General features: G+C 38.6%; 1 protein-coding gene across 1 annotated transcript in view; it reads left to right on the forward strand.

The window, feature by feature from the left end:
• Positions 1–2,149: 2,149 nt before the first annotated feature.
• yjefn3 (YjeF N-terminal domain containing 3) overlaps positions 2,150–22,994 on the forward strand; it is a 48,159-nt gene continuing 27,314 nt past the window's right edge. The window contains exon 1 of the mRNA XM_031749619.2: positions 2,150–2,561. Coding sequence (XP_031605479.1) covers positions 2,494–2,561 — 68 coding nt within the window. The 5' untranslated portion in view covers positions 2,150–2,493. The remainder of the gene's footprint in view (positions 2,562–22,994) is intronic.

Consider the following 22,994-nt stretch of genomic DNA (forward strand, 5'->3'; position numbering starts at 1 on the left):
CCAAATGTAATTAGGCTGCGGGCCAAATTTTGACACCTATGACCTAGACACAGTATGTGTATATGAAAACTCCAGGATAAATATAACAAAGTGACCTAATCCTTCAGTTTGACAGCTTGCAGTCAACAATTGCATTTCTGCTAGTGACCACTTGAGGGCGACTTTAGAACAATCCCTATACACTCCCGTGCTAAAATGTTGATTTTAAGCAGCACAAAAGAATGTTTACATCCTGTTATAGTTTCCTCCCTACATGACATCTACCTGGATTCTACAAAAAGCATGTAGCCACTTTGAACATTTTCTTAAAAACATCAAGCCTATTTGTGTGTTTGAGTCATGCAAACTGAACCCCCCCCCCCTTTTTTTTGTTTCCTTGCTCTAGTTACCACTACCAGATATCCATATCTGTGCATTGCCCTTGCACTTTTCCCTTTTTCTTTCTTTTAGAATACATTGTGCATTTAAAAGATTTTTGCAGTGGGTTAAAAAGGTCAAATTCCTTTTTAAATCAAGGTAAAATTCCAGTCAAAAATTAGTTAATTTCCCTCGACAGATAACACTGATGTTAACCTGCCTGGTCTCTTATTTTTTCTGCTACTGGTGGGCAGACCGAATCAAGTGTCGATACCAGCGCTGGTACTGGTATCGGATCGATGTGCTTCTTTCTTTGTTTCGACGTTGTTTTTTTCGTCCAAGTTTAGTATTTCGCTCGCTGAATTTTGTTAATTTTTTTTTTTTTTTTTTTTTTTTTTTTTTTTTTTTTGCAAATGGAAAAGAAAAAAAAAATTCGGAACCATTTTGAAAGGTGTGTTTTGTTGTGTTTATTAATTATTGTGGAAAGTAAAAAACATTAAAAATAAAAATCACAGATTTAGTGTCCGTTACAAATGTGTTCCGTACAGAATTTGTAAATTAATGATTATTAATCTCATTAGTCATGACACGCTGCTCCCCCCTACATATAAAGTTACCTTTATATGTTTAACGTATCCGTATCGGCAATGCTGGCCCTGTACTGTATATACTTGGTGTTGGATCAATAAGAAAATTTGCAGTATGGCACAGCAATATTGTTACTGCCCTCAAAATGCCAGCAAATATAATGCAAATTGAAACACTTGTGTTCAAATGAATATTTAATTAATTAAAAATATTGTCAGATGGTTCTGTAAATACCAAATTTTCAAAGTATTTGAATTTTCTTGTAATTTTTTCATGGTTCAGGTTTTCAAAGGTTATTGCCCCCTTTTTTGCTGCTATTGGGCTGTTATTGCTATATTAATTAAGACCACTAGAGGACAGAGTTTACCAACATTCCTTACGCTCAGGTCCTTTTGTTTTTCTCCTTGGAATTTGTCGTTATCTTCCTAATAGGTACATTTATGCAGCTTGAAAAAAATGCAGGAGAATAATTCTGTAATGGAAAAGAAATACAGGCGTCAGTCTGTTAACTGTGCTGTAAGGAGTCAGAAAGTCAGGGCAAACTGAAGGGTGAAAAAGAGAGAGAGACCTTTAAAAAAAAAGAAAGTGGGCTATTGTTTATTACCACAACCCACTCATGAGCCTCATTCCTTGGCAACCACAGGTTCTCCTTGTGATACTGCCATACATATCCCTTCTCTGTGTGCATGCGCAGCTCTGTGTAAATGAGTAAGTTTGCATTTTCAACAGGTTTACATTTTATCAGCTGCTTCAGATTGATATCAAGAGGCGGCACTTATTTAGGTGGTAACAATCACTCTGATAATATCACCTTTGATTAATGCGGGAGCTGCAAAATACTGCTGTGTAGCCACGTTGGCATTAAAGTGTTTTTACTTCATTTAAGGTAATAGATTTAATTTATCTCCCACCACCACGTGAGAGATGGTAGTGTTTGTGATTCACGGAGCAGTCGAGTGTTTCCTCACTCTGGTGCTTGCTCTCGATTCTCCATCAAGGGATCCTTTGGCAACCAGGGAGTATGCATGGACGTCTTTGTGCTTTTGTGAATTTAGGGGAAGTGAGGGAGGGTGTTGCACCGTCGATGACTGAACAGCTATGATCGTGGCAGCCCGAGCCAATCAGCCAAGGAGCACCATGCCTCCTGATTCTTAATTGGCTGGGTTTCCCGGCAAGTGCAGCTGATACACACAGCCGGCTGGTTTTATCAGAGAACAAGTCGGGGCCACAGTGGGAAGGAGAGAGAGGCAGAGATACAGAGACAAGATTCAGTATGTGTGTGTGTGTGTGTGTGTGTGTGTGTGTGTGTGTGTGTGTGTGAGTGTATCTAGCAGCCAGTAATTACCATCCAGCGCCTGAACCAATCAAGAGCCGTAGAGAAAGATACAGAGGGAGGAAGCCCCTTTCGATTCTCAGTCTATTCCCAGGCAAAGAAGTAGTCAGTGTGTTCACTGAATCTGAGTCAGACAGAAGGTACGCAAGTGTTTTCTTTGGAGCGGCACAGCTCATCCCTTCTCATATTTGCCGAGTCGTGCTGGGTGAAAACAGATGGACAAGATGAACCACAGCTCAGCTGAGGCAGAGGCTGAGACCATAGAACCACTGCGCTATCTCAGGTAGGCACCAGCTCCGTTCTGTTCTGTTGCTCTTTTGCTGCTTCGTCTCTGCTTTGAACTCGTGTCTTTTAAATTTCCTTCCACACTGTTTACTGTCATCACTTCACGAGCACAGTGTGAGAAACACATAGATAGTGACAGGCAGAATTAGTAAGCAAAGATGGAGTGAAATATCAAAGAGAAGGGATCAAAGACAAGTATTGATTTGAATCTTAGTTTTTATTAATGTTACAATTTGTTCAGGACAAGCTGCTGAAAGATATTTAGGGAACTACTGAGGGCAATCAATTACAGTCACCAACAGTGGAGATAATAGTTAAAGTAATGATTATGAGGTCCACCCCAGGAAACTTTTATGCTGCTTTGCCCATTGTGTATTTTCTTCATTGCTCTTCCAGTCAAGCATCAAATCAAATTACTACAGATATAGGCTATTATTTAATTAGAACACCCACGGTTAATTTGGCATTAGTAGGCTGCACAATATGGACCAAGCAAATTATTCTGTGTCCTTGAGGATAAGCTGTGTAATCTTGCTATGCGATTTAAGGTTAGTGTAGTGATGCTGTTCTCTTCGCTGCCTCCATAGCATCACTTTTCCTGGACAATTGGAGATGGTGAAAAAAATAGTAATACTTACTGTATCATGCGCTTATGCTGTATTTGGGGTTTATAGACATGTGCTCTGCCTCCTTGCCTTTTTTCCCATAAGGCACTTTTCATGTAGGCTGCTGTCTTAAAATACAACCATTATAAATTCTCCAGAATCTGGAATCTTCTCTAACCCTCCAAAGACTGGAGCACATTTTACTCCCAGCATTCACACCCTTTCCTATCCCATGTCTACCTTTTAAGGTTTCGGAGAGAAAGATGTTTAAACATTTGTTTGGATGTTTCTGTTTGTCAATTGTGATTAATATATATATATATATATAAGTCTGGTCTGAGAGCTACAGCAGTACAGCGACAATGCTCAGTGAAGTTTAAATTAACTCAAATTAAATACTCATAACTGAAATATCTGACCTAGTTCTCTATTACAGCCACATTTAACAAGGAGATCCTTTACTTAGTCTTCTGAAATAAAGGGTTGGGCTTTCTGGAGGAATTCTAGGCTAGTTTAAATCTTATATATCAGAGTCAGGCATTCATCTGAAACATTAAACATTAACAGCGGTCAAGCTGTATAAGTCCTTGAGGCTAGACGGACCCTTAGTATCAAATGAGCATCCTTTAAATGGCGCAGCCTACCTCACTTTTGAGCTGACCATGCCCATCCCTTTTAGACGGTAGCTTTTGCTGTCTGCTTCATGCTGGATAGCACGCCATATTACAAAGTTAATATAATCTCAAAACTGGTTTCTTGAATATGAGTTCAGTGTACTCAAATGGCCTTCATAGTCACCAGATGTCAACCCAACAGTGCTGGGAAATGGTGGAACAGGAGACTCAGATCATTGATGTGCAGCTGACCAGTCTGCAGCAGCTGTGTGATGCTATCATGTAAATTGACTTTGTGTCAGCCACTAATGAATGGATGAGCAAGAACCTTCTAAAAGCTAGATGAAGATAAGACTGAGATCTTTCTTCCTCACCCCAAGTCTTGTTTTGCCAAGCTGGGACCTTATAAAATGCCCCAGTTTGGCACGTAGGAAACCTCAGTGTTATTTTAGAAGGTGATATAAATTTACAATCAGTTTAATCGATCATAAATGCCATCACTGAAACTTCACTTAGGCTCGTAGGCATATTGATTATTTTAATGATCTTTATAGTGACATACAGAGAACTGCCATTGTGAATAACACACCACCCAGAAAGTTGCTGCCATGAAAACAATGAAATCAATATTTTACCTGCTGTTTTAGGTAAACTACAGTAGATAATTTAGACTGGATTTGCCTCGTCCCACCTGTATCCTAGACTCTGTTTTTGATCCTCTAAGAAATTTAGGATCCTCTATAGTTCTTTGCCTCTAAATATTAGATGTGCTGATGTTTTTAATCTATTACTGACAGCTGTCAGTTTTAAGTAAAGAATCTGTGTCAGAGTTGTTTTTAAAATAAACTCCACTGTGTACATTGCATAATTTAACAAGAAAATGTTTTTTTTCATTATTTCTGTTGTTGTATAGTAAACCACTGTTTATTGCATTATTTAATTGAAAAAGTGCTATTCAAGCAAAGTCACTTATTTTCAATCATGTAGCCAATTTCATTATTCCCATCCTTATACACTAAAGTGTATATGTGCATACTAATAACCCTATTTTGATCCACTTTATATTCAAAACACCAATCTGTTGTCATTCTGGGATGCAGTGCAACAGCGATAACACTCCCAGAGCAAAAATAAAATGTTTTTCCAGAAAACCTTTTGAAGTCAAAAGAGTCTGCACAGATAACAGAAACCCCATGTGAGAAAACACTTTACAGGCCATTTAGCTTTATGTTTTGGTCATTAAGAGCAAAGGTTGTACCCAAATGTAGACAAGTGATTAATTTCAGTTTCTAACAGAATAACAGTTTTGGATGTCGTTCTGTCATATTGTTGTGGAGTATATTCTTCCCCTGGAGTTAAATGAGATGAAGACTAGCTTACACATGAAAGTCGTCTGCTGGGTATGGGAAATGGTTGCAATTATGAGATATTGTATAAAGCTTTGACAATCAAGAAGAAGAATAGCAAGCAGAAAAAAAGATGATTCTTTTTTGCCTTGCTTTATTAATTTCTGTAAATGTTTTAATAACTACGGTAACATTTATGTATTTATTTATGTGCTTTAATAACTGTGTAACACTAATGGTATTTTAAGGCATGAACAGGCACACAATACCACTCCCACATGCACAGTCAGAAATGATGGTGCTTATCAAACCCCTTGAAAGACTCTGAACAGTGTTAAATTTTACAGTGTGATGGCAGGATTAGTGATGCGAACGCCTGGATGCTTTCCAGCCCTGCTGTTTTTGTCTCAGGCTAATCTGCTGAAAACTGTGTGTGTTCACTCACAAGTGAATGTCAGTTGCCTTATTCTTCCATCAGTGCACTTAAAATAAGATAATAGAATTAACAAAGCCCTGACAGATGGCGTCTTCATTTTCTTTTTAGAATTTTTAAATAAAAAATATTCTGTTTCCCCCATTGGATTTTATAATATATGTAGGCACACGGTACCTTCGGACGTCTTCATATTAAAGTCTCTGATGCATGTTTCTTTCACTGTGTACATATTATTTCAATAAATCAGTTTTTTTTTAAATGTCTCTAGATACATTACTTTTTCTTTCCTCATGCACTGCCTGCATTTGCATTCTTCTCCCTGTGTGTTGACATCCGAGCAGCTGAGGCTCACAGATTAACTGTCACCCAAGAGGCTTTTTCCCAGTTGTCAACCTCTCAGATCTCTGCAGCTTGACTGGGACTGGCTGGCAGTCAATTAAGGCAGTCAATTAAAGCCCCCATACACACATAACTGGGGTAGCTGATTATAAAGCTGTTCTCATTGTCAGTACACAAGGTGTGGCTTTTAAATAACGGGACTTGGCTTATGTAATTCAAAACAGCATAAAGCTCATCGTTTATAAGCTTCAGCATGTATTTATATGTATGCTTATAGGCATATTGTCTGTGTATGCACCATTCTTCTAATGTATTCCCACAATGAAATGAAGCAGTAATTCATAATTCGTTCTAAAATGACATATTGATTTTGAGTTGGTAACTGATATCAGTTTAATAGTCGGTAGCTGACAAGCTGTTCGTACAGCAAACCTGCAAATAATCGCTGCCTTAGAAAAATAAAGCTGTTCAGTGATCTGATATAATTATACAGAAACTCTAATGCATTTGCCAGAGGCAAGCAGAAACCCATTTAGTTAATTAACGAAATCCTCAATATGCCACAATCATGCTGTGTTAGTGTGTTAATGGTGGTGACTGCAGAAGTAATAACAAACTACAGAGATACACAGATAATACAATATAGGATGTGTAGCACTAATTCTTTAAAAGAAGACATTTTATTTGGATCTCAAATCAACTCAAGTACTTGAGTTGATTTCATGCCCAAGGCAGTGGATAACCTGTAAATGTTGGCAGTAGTTCTGAGCTTGTGATGACTTGGCCTTGGAATCGGCACAGGTGCTCGATGCTGCCTCTAAAAGTTCAGATGAGTAAATCGCAGAGGGCAAATTTTGGGCTTGTGTGTTGTGCATTCAGGCAAATAATGTCCTCCTGGCAGAAGAAGTGAAAATACCTCAACACAAAAGCCTGGATGTTTACCAGGCTGTATTTAGTAATTGTGTTCAGTGGAAAATTTTACAAGGCCTTCTCAACATTTGCCAGCACAATATATCCTCATATTTATATAATATCTCCTCTCTCTCAGCTCTAACAGTGATTGTAGTTTTAGTCCCATGCTGGGCCTGCTGCACCTGAGGCCTGCAGCCACTCACACAGAGAAATTTTAGACTCGTGGTCTGAGATGTTTTCATCTGTCTCCTGCCAGAACGCTCAGCTATCTGAATTTACCTGCTTTGCCTTTATGTTCTTCATACCTTGACGAAAATTATTATTGAGCTTATTGTTATTCCCTTGGCTTGCCTCCCTCATTTCAGCTCCCCGCCACCAATTCCCATGTTGGCAGCTCCATTTATTTGTGTGACAGCTCCAGCATTTATTTATAGGCTTCATGTAATGATTAGGGCAGAGAGGTTGAGATGCAGAGAGGGAGGATCAGGCGAGAGATGATTTGCCAGAGGGGCAATGTTTGGCAATGATTTTTCTCCTCCATTAAAGACAGATTAAGCCCATTCACCATGTGTGAATGAGGAACATTGTGTGTGTGTGTGTGTGTGTGTGTGTGTGTGTGTGTGTGTGTGGGCAGGGGTTTCAAAATTTTGTGATTTACTTTTTTAAAATGTCATTACTTTTCTAGCATACATAGAGCAGTTGTAATTAATGAAGTTCACTGAGTGCTTTTGATAACCCCCCAATTATTAACGAAATATAACATAAAAAAAACTTTCTTGTATTTTAAGAAGATTTAAGTAAGATTTTCTTGTATTTTTATTTATTAATTCTTATTTTTTTCTTATTTCCCCAGGCTTTCTGAAGGTCTTTAAAAACTTTTCTTTGGGAATCTTTCTGTCAGGTTCTTGTACCTGACCTTTTTAAGAGGAATGTTTTCTTTTTATGGTCTGTTAAGCCACTTAACTCTGACCTATGAATCATTGAGGCATAAAAAAGGCACCTAACAAAGCAATGAACCAGTGATGTGTCTACACATAATAGACTAACAAACAGTTTTAGATGGTATCTTTAGTTACTTTGTTACTAGCAGCCTGTCACAAAAGCACACCATTTATTCCCATTTGACAAGAATGAATTCCTATTTTAAGATTTATACTTAGAATAGATAAACAGTATCTGAAGGTCATGTCCTTTAGAAATAGGAAAAGAAGACCAACTAAGACCTCACACAGGCCCTGAGAGATGCATCTAACCCTTCAGTTGATTCATCTACTGTTTACTGAAGGCTCTTCAGAATAAACTCATTGGAAGAGTGGCTGTCAAGAAGCCATTCTGAAGGAAGGGAACCAGGGAGAAAAGGCTGAGGCATGCTACATTACACAAGAACTAGATTTAAAATCAGTGGCAACAGGTCTGATAAGTGATGAATCCAAATTTGGATTGTTGTCAGTGTGTATGTAGGAAGTCAGGAGAGGAGTGACATCTGTAAAACATGGTGGAGTCTTTGTCACAGTTTTCTGCCAGTGGTTTTTGGAGATCTTGTCAAAACTGAGGGAATTATGAACACAAAAATGTTCTATCAGAATCTGATTCAGCATACAATAGCACCCAGAAAGAGTCTGACTGCCTGAATACAAATTTGAAGTTTAAACATTTTTGAAACAGTGTGGGATCCTCTTACCAGGGAACAGAACAAAAGGCAGCCAACATCCAAAGAAGAGCTTGGGATGTCCTTCAAGAAGCTTGGAGAACTATTCATGAGGATTATTTAAAGAACTTACAATAAGTCAAGCAGTGTGCAAAAGCCTTGTGACTTTTTCACATTGCTCGACTTTAAGCATATAGGCTATTTGAAGGAGGAATTTGACGGCAAGGCAATGCATTTTTTGCAGCGCACAGCAGATGTAATTCTCTGGTAATAACACAAAGAAGGGTAGCCAGGCTAGCATCTATTTGAGGCTAGAGACTCTCACATCAGCATGCTAACATGCTCCAAATGACAAATGACCTCCTATTATAGCTCATTAGCCTGAGAACATTTACTTGCTAGGAGTACTTGGAGTAAGACCAAACACAAACCAGGTTTATGGTTATATTACTAGTTTTATTTCTGAAACATTCACTGTCTTTAAAGTTTATTCAAATTGCTCTCTTATGCTAGACAAGAGGTAGTACTTTCTGAAAATAGTTTGCTATTTAGTATTATATTCTTTAAAGAAATATAGTAAACAGGTGGCTCTTTTTTTTGTTATGATCCATTATTATTTAAGATTATATACTGACAGTGGGATCCTGTGTCTCCCATTTTTCTTGGGTTTCTAATACATTTGGGACCCATTTCCTTCCATTTTGCTGTTTCTCATGAAAACACAGAATTTGCGTTGCCCATCAAATAGTGTGCGTATGTTTTTGTGTGTTTGTCTATTGTAATCCAAACCCACTGCCTATGAATTTGTACACACACTTCACACACTAAATTAAAAGATAACACATCTATATGACATAGTGTGGGCAGCTGACCTCTGTGCACGCACACCAGAATGAATTAGCTCAATGAATTCGCTAAACCACCCGTTTTACAAATCTTTAAAAAAACACACAAAATTGAATAACATGGAAATGCAATTCTTTTATTGTCTCTAATAGGAAGATTTTGACTAGAGTATAGTTGATAGATATTGATCAATTCAAGCTACCAGAATCAATAAACCCTAAATTAAAACATTGTAAAAAGAAAACTGACACATCTTTGCAACTGTACACGAGTTACAACCATTTTCATTATTCAGGCTGGATAATTTGATGAAATTGCTTGAAATTGATTATCTAGTGTGGGAAAAATGCACCATGAGATGTGTATGGGGATGATCTAGAAAGTAGAACACCAGAGAAATTGAGATGCTGCAAAAACATATAATTCAGACGGTACTAAAATCTTTCTACACATCCTGTTGGTTATTATTTTATTATAGTTCACATAAAAAGAAGCCTGTCAAATTTTATTAGGAAAAATATGTCATAACGTCACTGCTATACCTTATCATTGCAGTAAGTTCACACACTAGTGGTGTGATCAGTGAAAAAAGCTTTCAATCAGCTGATTTGTCGTTGGTTTGAGTCCAGTTATGAATTTTATTAGCCTATCTGAAAGCTAAATGCTCACACTAAGTGCTTGATGATTAGCAAGTAGGATTTTTATACATGTTGACACTCTCCTCTGCAGATAATTATCAAATTTTTTCATTTTGCCATTTGTATTTATTATAATTATGATGTTGTATAGTAATGCTGTGGTGCCTGTGTGAATAAGTGCAATTTTAAAATTGGAATTGTCAGATTTTCAGCAGCATTCTAGACCCTGATTGGTGACCGGCCAGTCAGCCTCACACCAGTTGGTCTTTCGCACTAACAATAACTTAGCGTGGAGTCACCTCACTGTGAGGTTCACCAAAGTAAGGTGTGCAGAGATGACCAGAAAAACATCATAACAACAAACCTAATCAGACACTTAAATCATTTTAAAGAAGTGAAGAAAAACTAAACAAACAAAAGTGGCAAAAGCTAAAGCTATCCAAATGCAGCAAGCTCCAACTTCAGAGCCTCGGTATGAGCAGAAGATCAAAGCGGTTCGGGGGAAAGTTATGGAGTTTAGTGAAAAAGAGAAAAGGGTCAATGTCTTGTTAACTTGTGAATTTGAATTAATGTTCAAAAAATCTCATGACCCTGCTTTTGTTTGGTGAGGTAAGATATGTTGTTAATCATTTGTACCTCTGTTTAATAGCTAAGCACTTTATTTTCAGTTTTTTCAGTGACAGAAGATCTTGTAACTTACTGGAGTTTACAGAAAATTTTAAGTTTGATCATTTTATTATTAAAATAATGTTTGCATTGAAGAAAGTGATTTTTATTTGTTTGTACTGTCAGTTATAGTTCTGGAAGGAAAATCAGGAAGCTATTAAAAATAAATAAATTTTTTTTGACACAGTAGCTATTATTTGGAAGGAGCCACAATCACCCAAAGGCTAAATGGCTAAATAGAAATTAAGAAGGTAAATACAGGGATGTGGTAATTAATTTTTCACGTTGATGAATTCACACCAAACACCACCTCCCTGGTGAGGTTGAGGTCTGTTTCACCTGAGATTTGACAGCTCTTATGTTCATTTCCCTGACCACCTAAAATAAAAAAATACTGTAGATTCAGGTTTACATCAGTCTCCAGGCAGCAGCCTTTGTTAATCGAGAACACAAGAGAGCCATTTGAGAGAGGCAGAGCTCAGACTCTCATCTCCTCATTATGCCCACACTGTGAATCATGGGATTTCAGTGGATATCAGGGGACACTGGAGAAAAAGCAATATTCCCCACAAAGTGCCCCAATTTATTTAAACAAAAACACACACATACAATGGCAGATGCACCCTCATGCACAAAACCCAACAATTGCTTTAGCAGTCATCAGTTTGAAGAAAAATAAGAGCAGGCACAAAAGGTCAAACACTTACTGCGGATTGAAGTGTTGGGGTGGGTTTGGTTCACTTATCTCCACTCGTGGTTTTCTGTGACAAGACATATACTACAAATTAACCTGCAACTAGAGCAGGTGCACACGGTATATGTCTGCATGTGCAGATTCAGAGCGGTAAGACAGACACTTCTTTGAAAAAAGACAAGAAAATCATTCGTGCTTTAAAGTGACCAGATGTAATATGGTCAAACAGTGTTAAATATCGTAAGTGGTAGGAGATCACAGGAGCGACCTTCTTGCAGAAGCTCACCTGGATTCTTTTAAAGTGTAAGCTGTGCTTATCACCATCTGCTCACCTCTAAAGGCTGCTAGTTTTGTATTAGCCCAGATAACTGTGATAGAAAGAGGCTGTTAGAGTGTAAGCACTGGAGCAAATTTTAATGATTTTCTAAGAGGTTGCTCAATACATCCAGCTGTTAGGAGTGGACCTTCTTTTCCTACCATTTGTGCTCAGCTCTCTATGTTGCTCGCTGTGAAACAGTGGATTCTTGTACATGCATAACAAGATGGAGTTAAGAGGGTTCCTCTCTGAGTTCAGTCATTTCAGGTGTCTCTTAACAGAGACATATATTATGTATTATTCCTCAGACATTTAATGTCATTTAAAGATTTAGGATGTGGATACTTAAAACCTGAAAATTGAAAAACATTTCACTGTGTACGTCAAGGATGCTTGTTTGTGTGTGTCTATGACTTAATGTGTATCAGATCGGTTTGACAAGCTCTTTTGTCTCACTGGTGGCAGAAAACATATTCATCTATGACATCTGTTGAAAACCTTTCATCTAGATGCCTCAGGGGCCTTCACCCCTAAATTTTCATCAAATGCTCAAACCTACATAAAGTGCTAACAGATTGCTAAATGGAACAGGCAACCAATAGCTGCCTGGAAAGCACAATAACATATTTGTCTATAGTAGTTTTGGGCTATGATTTGAATATAGTCTGCAGTTTTAATGCTGGTTTATAAATTAATTATAAATGTGTTTATTTACATTTAGTTTAAAGAACATACAATACCAATGGCCTTGCTTAATATTTTTGAGTTTATGTCTCGCATAATCAGTCTTCGTGTGGCACATTCAGTTGTTACTCTCATATTTTTGTGATTTTTTTTTAAAAAAGGTATAGAAGTGTGAGTACAACTTCCACTGATGACAGGCACTTTCATTTGACTCAGTGAAACAGAGCACCAGGCTATTATTAGAGACAGGCCATTATTTCATTTGGCAGGTCCACACTGTGCTTCAATTACCTTTGGTTAATTAAACTATTGTGTTGCTTGAATGTGAGCTTTTCATATATTTCAGTAGGCTTAATAGTGTTGCGGGTGAGACATGCTCTCCCCCTCCTTCTCCTTGTTCCATCTCACTTTAAGTTTTTTTTAATCAGCCCGAATAATATAGCTGTTATTAATCAACATGATTATCTGGCCACTCAGGTTTCCTGCCTATGATGTTGTTTGTTCCCAAGCTCTGAGCAATGCAATTAGTGAGGGAAATGTTATAATCAACAATAGAAATCAGGGCCACAAACAGACATTGGCAAATTTGTTAGGTACACCTTGCTTACACCTGGTTTTCCTCAGAACTGCTTTAACTACATGCATTTTACAAAATGCTGGAAACGTTTCTCAGATATTTTAGTTCTTATTGATATGAGAGCGTCATGCAGTTGCTGACGAGTCGTGGTCATATGCTGCTGTAGCATAACAGAGATGCTCTTCTGTATACCTTGGTGGTAACGAGTCATTATTTGAGTTACTGTTGCTTTCCTGTCAGCTTAAAATTTGGCCATTCTCCTCTGGCATCAACAAGGGATTTTTTTTCCCTAAGAACTGCAACTCTTTTTCAGACTATTCTTTGTAAACCATAGGGATGATTGTGTAGGGAAAATCTCAGGAGATCAGTGCTTTCTGAAATACTCGAGCAAATATGGCACCAATGGCCATGGCTCATTCAAAGTCCCTTACATCACCTTTCTTCTCTTACGCTCAGTTTGATTTTTAGCAGGTCATCTTGACCATGTCTACATGTCCAGAATGCATAGAGCTGCTGGAATCTGATTGGCTGATTACATATTTATATTAATAACTGTTTGAGCAGGTGCACCTATAAAGTGCCTGGTGAGTGTATCAACAAGATCAAGGTTAAAAGAAAAATGTTTTCATTGAAGGGGCCTTCTATACACTAAATTTAAAACTGAAAAAATATTAGCACCAATAGTTTTCATTATATTCTTTAAAAGGTTGTACAATTCCCTTATCACATTATTTATGGCAAAAAAGAACTCATGAAAATCTGTGTTTTTCTCAAATATGTGATATGTTTATTTGCCTAGATTATATTCATGCAGGCTTCAGTGTGTGCAGACAGGATGCACCATCATTGTGCGTGAGCATTTATTGACTATTTTGTTTACCGAGCTACATTTAGAAACTGACAGCCATGAAAAAAAGAGGAAAAAAGAGGCACGGCTTGTGGGTGTGAAATGTCCCTGTTTGTTTGTGTAGATGATGGTGGCGTTAGATAAAAGAGCTTAAAGATGGTTTAGTGTACGCTGCCTGGCACCTCACTTTTCTGTTTCAGTAAGGGTGGGATTTCAACAAGAACACTTGAAAACGCTGCTTTTTTGATAACAACCTTCCAACAATTCAAACCATATCTGCCTCTGATGGAGGCTCACATCCAAGCTGTAGGTTAGCTTTGTGTTTCACTGAATAACAGATTTCAGTCTGCTGAAAAGAAAAAAAGACAATGGCCTCTTTTACTGCGTATTGAATAATCCTTGTTATCATACCTCTGTCATTACTGCCTCATATCCATGTTGAGCTCTAGTTTTGTTTTGTATTATTTTGTATTATTATTGTAAGTATTGATTTTTTGAGGGATTGATTATTATAACTTCCTTTTCACTTTCTTCTTAAACCCAGACTGAGCTGTGCACACATGCGCTCAAGCGTTTACATTTCAGTGTCCTTAACATACAGGAAAAAGCCATCAAATCTATCAAGACATCATCATGCCCACAGAGGAATGACAGAATTTACATGGAGATTTCTGAAAGTGAAAGATGGTTATCAATCTTTTTTGTGCACATTTTATATTTGTGACACAGATCTAGTTTCTAGAATGCCTGGCTTGTAAATTAATATAAGAGAAAAATCTCACATGGTGAAGCTGAAACATTGCTACTGCAGCAAGACAACAAACATTATCTATAAAAACTAAACACAGTTTCATCCACAGTCACCGTGTTATGTTAGATAACACTGCACTACTGGCCTAGTGGTCATTTGGCAAAAGACATTAGCCTGCTTGGGATTCTTTCAGATTTAGATTCAGTCTGTCTGGCCAATACAGTTGCAACTGATGTTTTTATAATTGGTGACTGTAGCTTCAAAGTCTAGGTCCACTTTAGGTATGGTTACGAGGAATTCTTATAAGTTATCTGGGCGAGGACCTTTGCAAAACTCTTGCTTTGTTATTTCAGAATAGTCTGTGACTCACTGTGTGTGTGTGTGTGTGTGTAAATGTGTGCATACGTGCTTAAACCAAAGTTGGAATTATCCTGTTCTTTGTAGAAAGTGTTGGTTTTCTTGGCAGGACGTGGGGTAGAGCTTACTTTATTTTTACTGGAAGCTTGAACTTAGGTTGCCTATTGAAAAGGTTAAAAACTGGTTGTCGGAGGTTTGTAGTTTGTGTACTAAAATTATTTAAAAATATTATGAAAGAGCTCAACTCACCAATTACACTGAGTTAGCCATCATATGTCCCCCCATTTTCTCTCAATTATCAATTTCAGGATTGTGGGAGGCCTGAAACCTGTTCCAGCTGTTGTAGTGTAAATTCTTATGAGTTATCGACACGAGGACAGACCTGCAGGGAGCACCCTGGGCAGATTCATGCTCTCATTATTCACACCTACAGAATCGCCAGTTACCCTTAAACCCATGTCTTTGTACTGCTGGAGTAACTGAAGAGAACCCACACAGACATTAGAGAATTCTTGCTGTGAAGCGACGGTGCTAACCACCGAGGTGTCTGTGTTGTGCATTTGGGTCTTAATCCTGTTTTCCCCACCATTAGGAATAGAGCATGTGACATCTCAGTGACATTAGTCACATTAGTCATGATGACAAAACACTCTTCTGCCATTTACTCAGCAATGCGGTGCACTAAATATGAGTGGTGCACACTTATCATACACTATGCCTTTTATTGTATTTTAACTTTTTTAAGTTGTTTTTTTAAGCAATATAGATCTGAACATTTGAAGTAAATGGAAAAGAAGATTTGCATCTGGATTTCTTCATGTGGAAACTAAAAGATGATACAAGCAGTCTGTGCCTTTGTTGCTGCTGAACATTTCTTGTATTTCCATATTCAAAATTGTCAGTATCCACCTTTCAAAGTTAAGCTTAGTAGGTCTACTTGGACATTTCTATGAATTGGAGAATTTCTATCCAACTTTGCACCGCACCATATCTCTCCAGTGCCAAGAGGCACTACAGTGGAGTCTCCTCCAGGGTGATCGTGCCTGCAGCATCTCCCAAGGAAGCTGCTGAGTGGAAACTCTTGAGCCACATTTCAACTTCTCTTCACCAGTGCCTTAAGCTGATGACAATAAAAAAAAAAAAAAAACAACAACAAAAAAAAAACCATTTACTATTTCCACTGGAGATAGTAAGTGGTATTTGAAGGTAAGGGGGTCCTAAAAAACCTGATCCTTAAAATCTGGGAGTTACTTTGTCAAACAGACAATTTCCTCAAATGGTAGCTACTATATCGCCTTTCACAACAAATTGCTCCACTTGTAATTTCTCTTCCTTCAGCGGTTTTTCTTCTGAAGCCTGTGGAAGACTCGCTGACAGGGGTCAGAGCTGTTCTGAGGAATGTGACTACAAAGAAAAGTGTTCTCATGGTGACAGAATGGGAGTGATGCCCACTAGCAACTCGCCTTATGTCGTCTTTGCTGGAAAATCAGCGTGGGGAGCCGGAGAAGTACATGTAGAGAGCGTGGGTGGGTGGGTGGGGGGACTGGAGGATAGCAGAGAAGAGAAAAAAGAGTGGGTGAGGTCCGGTGAACAGTTAATAAGATCCAGAGGTTTTGTGCCAGTTGCCATAGAAACCAGCCCTGGCTACACCCCAGTGAGGGATGTAGTCTGGCTCAGTGTGAAGTATAGGGATGATCTTTTTGTTCACCCTTTAAACCCTAGGCTTTTGTTTGAAATGTTCACCTGCAAAAAGATTCCCCAGAACATGATATAAATGTAAGAATTTTAGAAACATAATAAATGCAACAAAGCATCACTTCAGGGATACCAGCAGATCAGCTGATCTCAATACCCGATACGTTCCTACACACAATTAGCAAATTTCATTTATGACCATACTATTTAGCCTTCAAGTAATTTTGCTACCCACCTCCACCCTAGAATGCCTTTTCCTGCATCTGTTGTCTTTGATGCCTTCTTTGTTCGGTGCTGGTTTTGCTGCTGCTATCATGCTTTTCCTTGCATGCATATGGAAATGTTTGGTTTTCTTCCGAGATCTCCCTTGTGTCAAATGCAAATTACCACTGTGTAGTGGTTTACATTCACCTTACAAGAAAAAGATCCCTGGGTTGAATCTGGGAGGAGACACAAATCCCTTTGGGATTGCGTCAGGAAGGGAGTAGAAAAACATGAGAGGAGACCCCTTGTGAATAAGGGAGCCTTCAATGGTATCATAGGAAATTAAAAAATAAAAAATTCCCTTTTGAGTATAATGATCCTGTCTGACAATTTTTGTTGTGCCTATTTTAAACATTTTATTAAGATATAAATGTGCTAGTACGTTTGGCTGCCACTGCTCACAGGTTACTATAATAATTTTATAATTGCTGGGCATAATCAGGTTCCCTCCAACTGTCCATCTTAGTGCATATACATCACTTTCAAGCCTCGCTTCAGAATTTCAATCACAATCACACCAACCCAGTAAAGTCTGGTTTGCAACTCATTGTCCTTCCTGTAACATCAGCCGGGATGTTAGCCACAATGTGTTAGCCCACCTAGCTTGGTCAGTTAACTCCTCTGTCAAACATGTTAACATCAGCGTCAACTTTGGTTTAGTAAACATCCGTTCACTCACTGGTAAGGGCATCTCGACCAGGATCTCCTCTCTGACCATAAACTAGACTTTCTCTGTTTGACTGTGTTGGAGTTTATTTACACCTGTAAACCTCATTGATTGAGGAGAGGAGGGGTTTTGCAATGATCCATTGTTCCACAAGTTCTTCTCGGTCTGCTCCCGTCTTCCACTTGTTTGAATAAACCACTTTACAGCTCTCTGGACCTACCCCTACGATTATATGTACTGTTTACTGTGAAGTTGGACCCTTTGCACACGTACAAGACACTGACGTGGTGACAGCACTTCTTTATTAAACATTCTTTTATTGTGGTTTGTAATGGGACACAGACACTCCCGCTCCGCTGTCACGTCCGCTCTCTCCCTCTTCCGACCGTCACTGCGACAACATATAAAGAGTCACAATCACATTCACATCCCAGCACACCTGTGCACCCTGCCTCTGCGCCACCCCGGGAGCTCGCTGTGCCACCCCTCCTCTGCAGCCGGCCAGAGACCACACCCACGCCACACTTGCCTATCACCTAAGACAAATAAAGATTTTTTTAAATGACTTTGCTGTTCTTCTAACTCATTTCTCTGTACTTTTTTCTAACATGATAAACCTAACATTCATATGGACAGTGATAATAGCCCCCTTTCGAGAGACTTCACATCCTGTCTGGGTTGTTTTAGACTGCAACAATACATAGAATTTTCACTCACTGCAAAGGTCATAAATTGGATCTAGTGTGCTGTTCTAGTGTCATTCCCACTGACTGCAAAGCCAATTTGTTTAACCTTTCAGATCATATGTTTTTCTCCTTTAATATTCTTTTCACTAGCTGGGCCCACGTCCTCATTCTAGGTTTGACAGCGTTTTAGTAGGTAAAGGTGAATGGCTTGGACATGAATTGAGCTGCGGTTTGGGGAAGGCCTCAAAGGGGACTGGCAGCGGCTCCCGGGCCTGGCAGATCCCCATGTACTAAATAGAAGTGAAGAAGTTAAAGAATAGACAAGGGGAGGGAGGGTGGGGCACGAAAACGAGAATGAACAGCTTGGAGAACTGGAGGAACATATATAGATAAGAACCGGAAGGAGTGTGTTTGGAGGGATGGTCCCGCTACTGAAATTCCGATACTTTATCTCCAATTCAAAACCTGCACCCGTGATATTACATTTAGGAACATCAAAGCTGTAAACGACCTCCCTTAAACCTGTATTTTTTCAACTCCTCATGATCTGGTTTCCTGTTACAAGACCAACCTTCAAAACCTTAATACCGTGCTCCTCTCAAACACAGATCTGTTTCCTTTTCTCACTCAGCACCTTACACCCAGCTTGCGCCTTCTCAAAGCTAAGGGGCGCCAACTGAAATGTTTCTTTAAGAAAACTGGACTAACCGCACACAAAGAAATGTATAATAATCACATTGAACTGTATTACCTCCTCCAAATCTACATACAATTCCCATTTATACTAGTGTATATAACCCTAAGTCTCTTTTTTCTTTGTTTAATCATATGACTAGTCCTCCTGACTCTTTTCCTTCTCATATGTATGCCGCTGATACTTGTAACTCTCTCAGGTCGTTCTTCACATTCAAAATTTGTGATATTCACTAGCATTTTAACTCTGCAGGAGCTGTAATCTTTGAAGATGACTCCCTCCCCCCCTCCGTCAAATAGTTTCCAGAGTTGCGATGTGTGCTGATAACGAAAAGACTTGTTCTGTTTAGTTTTTTAAAAACGTTTTACCTTTTAGTAATGCATCTCAAACTTCTGTGCTGCTATATCTCTATGGACCGTGTACAATATGTTGCTAACTTCTGGAACTATTGTGAGGCTCCTTGATCTGCCATTACTGTAAAAAATTGGTCCATTGGAGTGAACAGAGATGACTCCCTCACTGAGTGGCTCTGGGCAGTACTGGGTGTCCTCTGAAGTGAGTGTACCACATTTCACAAAAACGACAACAAACACTACAGCAGAAAGAAACCAACTTGCTGTTTGCCTTGTCTCAGTACAGGGACCTCCAGCGAAGAAGAGTATTTTCCAGGCGTGTAGCACTCAAGTTAAATCACTTGTTTTTTTTTACAAAAGAACACATATGATCATCACAATATATTGTAATCTAATGTAAATTTTTACTCTCAAGTTTCCAGTCGTGTCCTACTCTCCACTAGGACGTGATTGAAGATTAAATAAAACTGACGAGGAGAGAGGAGGAATGGACTGTGAAACCGCATTAACATTGTTGATGTACTTTTTCGTCCCTTTGTGTCCTAGTGAGGTTAAGAAATAAGGACTTCTGTGTTTATGACTGTCTGAAGGTATTGTGCTTCAAACTGTTTACGGCTTCGTGTGTTTGTGAGCGTCTGAGAGTGTGAGTCACTGCTTGCAGCCAGGAAGGCTTTCCCAATTTTCAGTAATTGGGTTTAGTGTCTCGCTCTGCTGAGCCCTGACTGTGGTTCTGTTTTGTTTCAATTCGGAGGAATGCTATCACTGAATTGAGATTATGTAAATGACTTGTCTTGTCTTTTATATGGCTCTCTGTTTTTGTTTACCACATCTTCTACTTTCAAATTTAAACAGTAGAGACCAAATCATACATTTAAATTGCAGTTTGTTTTTGAAAGTTCTAATAATAGACTAACAAAAAACAATAATGTCCAAATTTAATTGGCAATTTTTCTTGTGTATTCATTATATGGGGTACAACAAACATACAGCATATCATCATATATGCATACTTCCAGTTACTTTCTTAAGGCTAGTTATTGTTCAGAGCTGCCAGAAAACAACCGCAGCATCGCACATTCATATACAAACACTAGAACTGAAATCATTTGGCTTGTGCAATTATTATTAATAATTAATTTAGGCTTTATTGTTTCTGTGCAGTTGTAATCGCCTGGAAACAGCTGTATTAAGGATATGATTTCTCCGTTGCCTAACAACACCTCAGAGCTCAGGCTGAGATGTGTTATAATAAAGCAATCAGCAGAAGTGGAGGGGAATTCTTTCCTCTTGGTTTGATGGACAGTTGCTAAGGTTGGTCTCCCTCACCTGGGAGCCAGCAGCTTAATGGTAAAGCAGACAGAGGTATGCAATAAGAATGGCAGCAAACTGGAGAGCCAGACAAAAGAGTCAAACCACAATCAACTCAGTGTTTACTCGGAAAGAGCAGATCAAAACCCCGGTGAGATAAGGAGGGTGGGAGAGAAAATAAGAGAGAACACATGCTTTGGAAAGAAGGGTAGGAGCTCTGGGTTTGCCTTTTGTTTTCTCTTTTTTTCAGTTTATTAGCTTTTATTAGCTCACATTGCTCAGATTTTTTCTTCTCACAGCTAAAAATCTGATTTCTACATTTGCATTATCTCATAACTGTTGTAATGATAAAAAGTCAGACAGAGGGGCAGGGACACAAGCTTCTGTGGCTTTGTGGATTTCTCTTAGCTCACTGTAATTAGTACAAATAAAGCCCAAGGACTGTCACAGTCATAAGAGACTGAGTGGGTGGCACTAAAATTGTCAACACTGGATGTAATTTCTCAAGACTTTATATAACACTGCCAACACATGATTATAATTGGGTTTAACAAAGATATACAAGAAGGAAGATAATGTCAGGACTGATGGAAAAAGAAAAACAAGCATTACCAATTGTAGCCATAGTTCTGTGAGCTGGAAGTACAGCCCTTGTGGTCAACACTCTCCAGTGTGTGGCTTTCATAACTAACCTAGCATCCTCTAAGCCAGCTGGTCACAAACAGAGGCACGAGGTTGGGCGAGTCCAGCCTGTACCCATAGAAGGTCTTTGTGAGAGGCTGTTGAATGGATGTTGAATAAATGTTTTGACTGTACAGCACATATTTCAAACTAGTTCTGAATTAGTATGACCTCAGGCCACCGCAAGTGTTATGGTAACCCCCTTCAGCTTTAGTCTAATCCCTGTACATTTCATTCTTATACTCTCGTACTATTATATACACATAAACATGAACATATGCTACCACATTAATGCATGAATTGCCACCTACTCCTACACTATAAACACACTTACTTGTTGTCTTAATTAATTCAGTCTGTGGCACTGAAAAAATGTAGCTATTGCATTATATGAGACATGCACTGAGGATTTATTATTTTTTCAGTCCTTGTCCTTTTTTTGACCATTTTAAACCATTAAGCCACATTTTTTTTTTTGACTTCATGGCTTCTCGGTTTGTTTTGTCCAGGAGGGTTTGGCCTGGGTTCATCGGCTACTTCAAATATCCAAGGCTTTGATGTTGACTCATTCCTATTTCTGTTTCATTTCTGCTGGCATGTTTGTGTGAACAAACACCACAACCCCTGAACAAACCAGGTCTGTTATGTTTTGCCACATTCTGTTTTTATTGTGTGGGTGGACAGCAAAAAAATAAAATAAAAATCTATTTGTGATTTGATTTTGATTTATCGACAAACTGTAATTCTGTTGTTGTGTGTGTGCTGTGTGTACATCACTACCTCAGACTTTTACAAAACAAAGTTTTACATCTTATGCCTGATTCAGCTCCACACTGCTTTCTTTAGAGGAGTAAGACAGGTGTAAAGAGAAGCATACCAGAGTATGTGCAGCTGATATGAGATAGCTGAAATGAAATAATAGGAATTAGGTTACTGAATAAACATTATGTTTAAGTATTTGAAATAAAAACACAACAAGCATTATGCTGAACTGTCCTGTCAGCTATTGTCCTATATACCAGGGATGTGTAATTCATTTTCTCATGGGGCCACATGAGAAACTGGGACTGGTATGAAATGTTGCACCAATAAGCTGAACTCAATTCTGCTCACTATTAATTTTATACAGGGCTGCATTGGTGCAGCCCATCCATTTTTAGCTTTATCAACTCACATTGGCCACAATTTACAGTTAAGTAAAAAAAGAAGAAAAAAGGAAAATAAAAAGGATACTGTACCAACCATGTAATATTTTCAAGGTATGAGTTGAAAATATTGGACCAGGATTGGACCAACATCCTATCCATACATCTGATCGGTAGTGTGTAAATGTGGTCTGTATGGAGGACTATGAGAATAAATGGAGACGCATTTTTCAAAGCAGCAAAAGTTAAAGCTCCCCTGTCAATTCAATTTTCCTTCACCACACAGTCAAGGTCAAGGTAATGAGATTAGTCATCCTCGAGGAGATTGAATAACGAGTATGCAATTAGTTATGCATATTAATAATAAAAATCTACTTGACTGCTCTGCTTACATGCATGAGATGTATCTCCTGTTGAAGCAAGTTAAAGCAAGACTTTAAGATTTTTAGTGATAAACTTAAATAAATAAACTTCTATGTTGTAGTAAGATGAAAAGACACCTGTGAATGAAAATGATTGCCAATGACATTTTTCACTCTATTAGCTATGAGCTGGCAGTACTAGTGTAAATCAGTGGAATATAGCAGGAGATGGGTCTGTTTGTGTGGGCAGCAGCGATGGAAGCAGGCTCTGCATGATGGCTCCACCCCCACATCACACCT

The sequence above is a fragment of the Oreochromis aureus genome, linkage group 23 (genome assembly GCF_013358895.1).
Source record: "Oreochromis aureus strain Israel breed Guangdong linkage group 23, ZZ_aureus, whole genome shotgun sequence".
In the NCBI taxonomy this organism is placed as follows: Eukaryota; Metazoa; Chordata; class Actinopteri; order Cichliformes; family Cichlidae; genus Oreochromis; species Oreochromis aureus.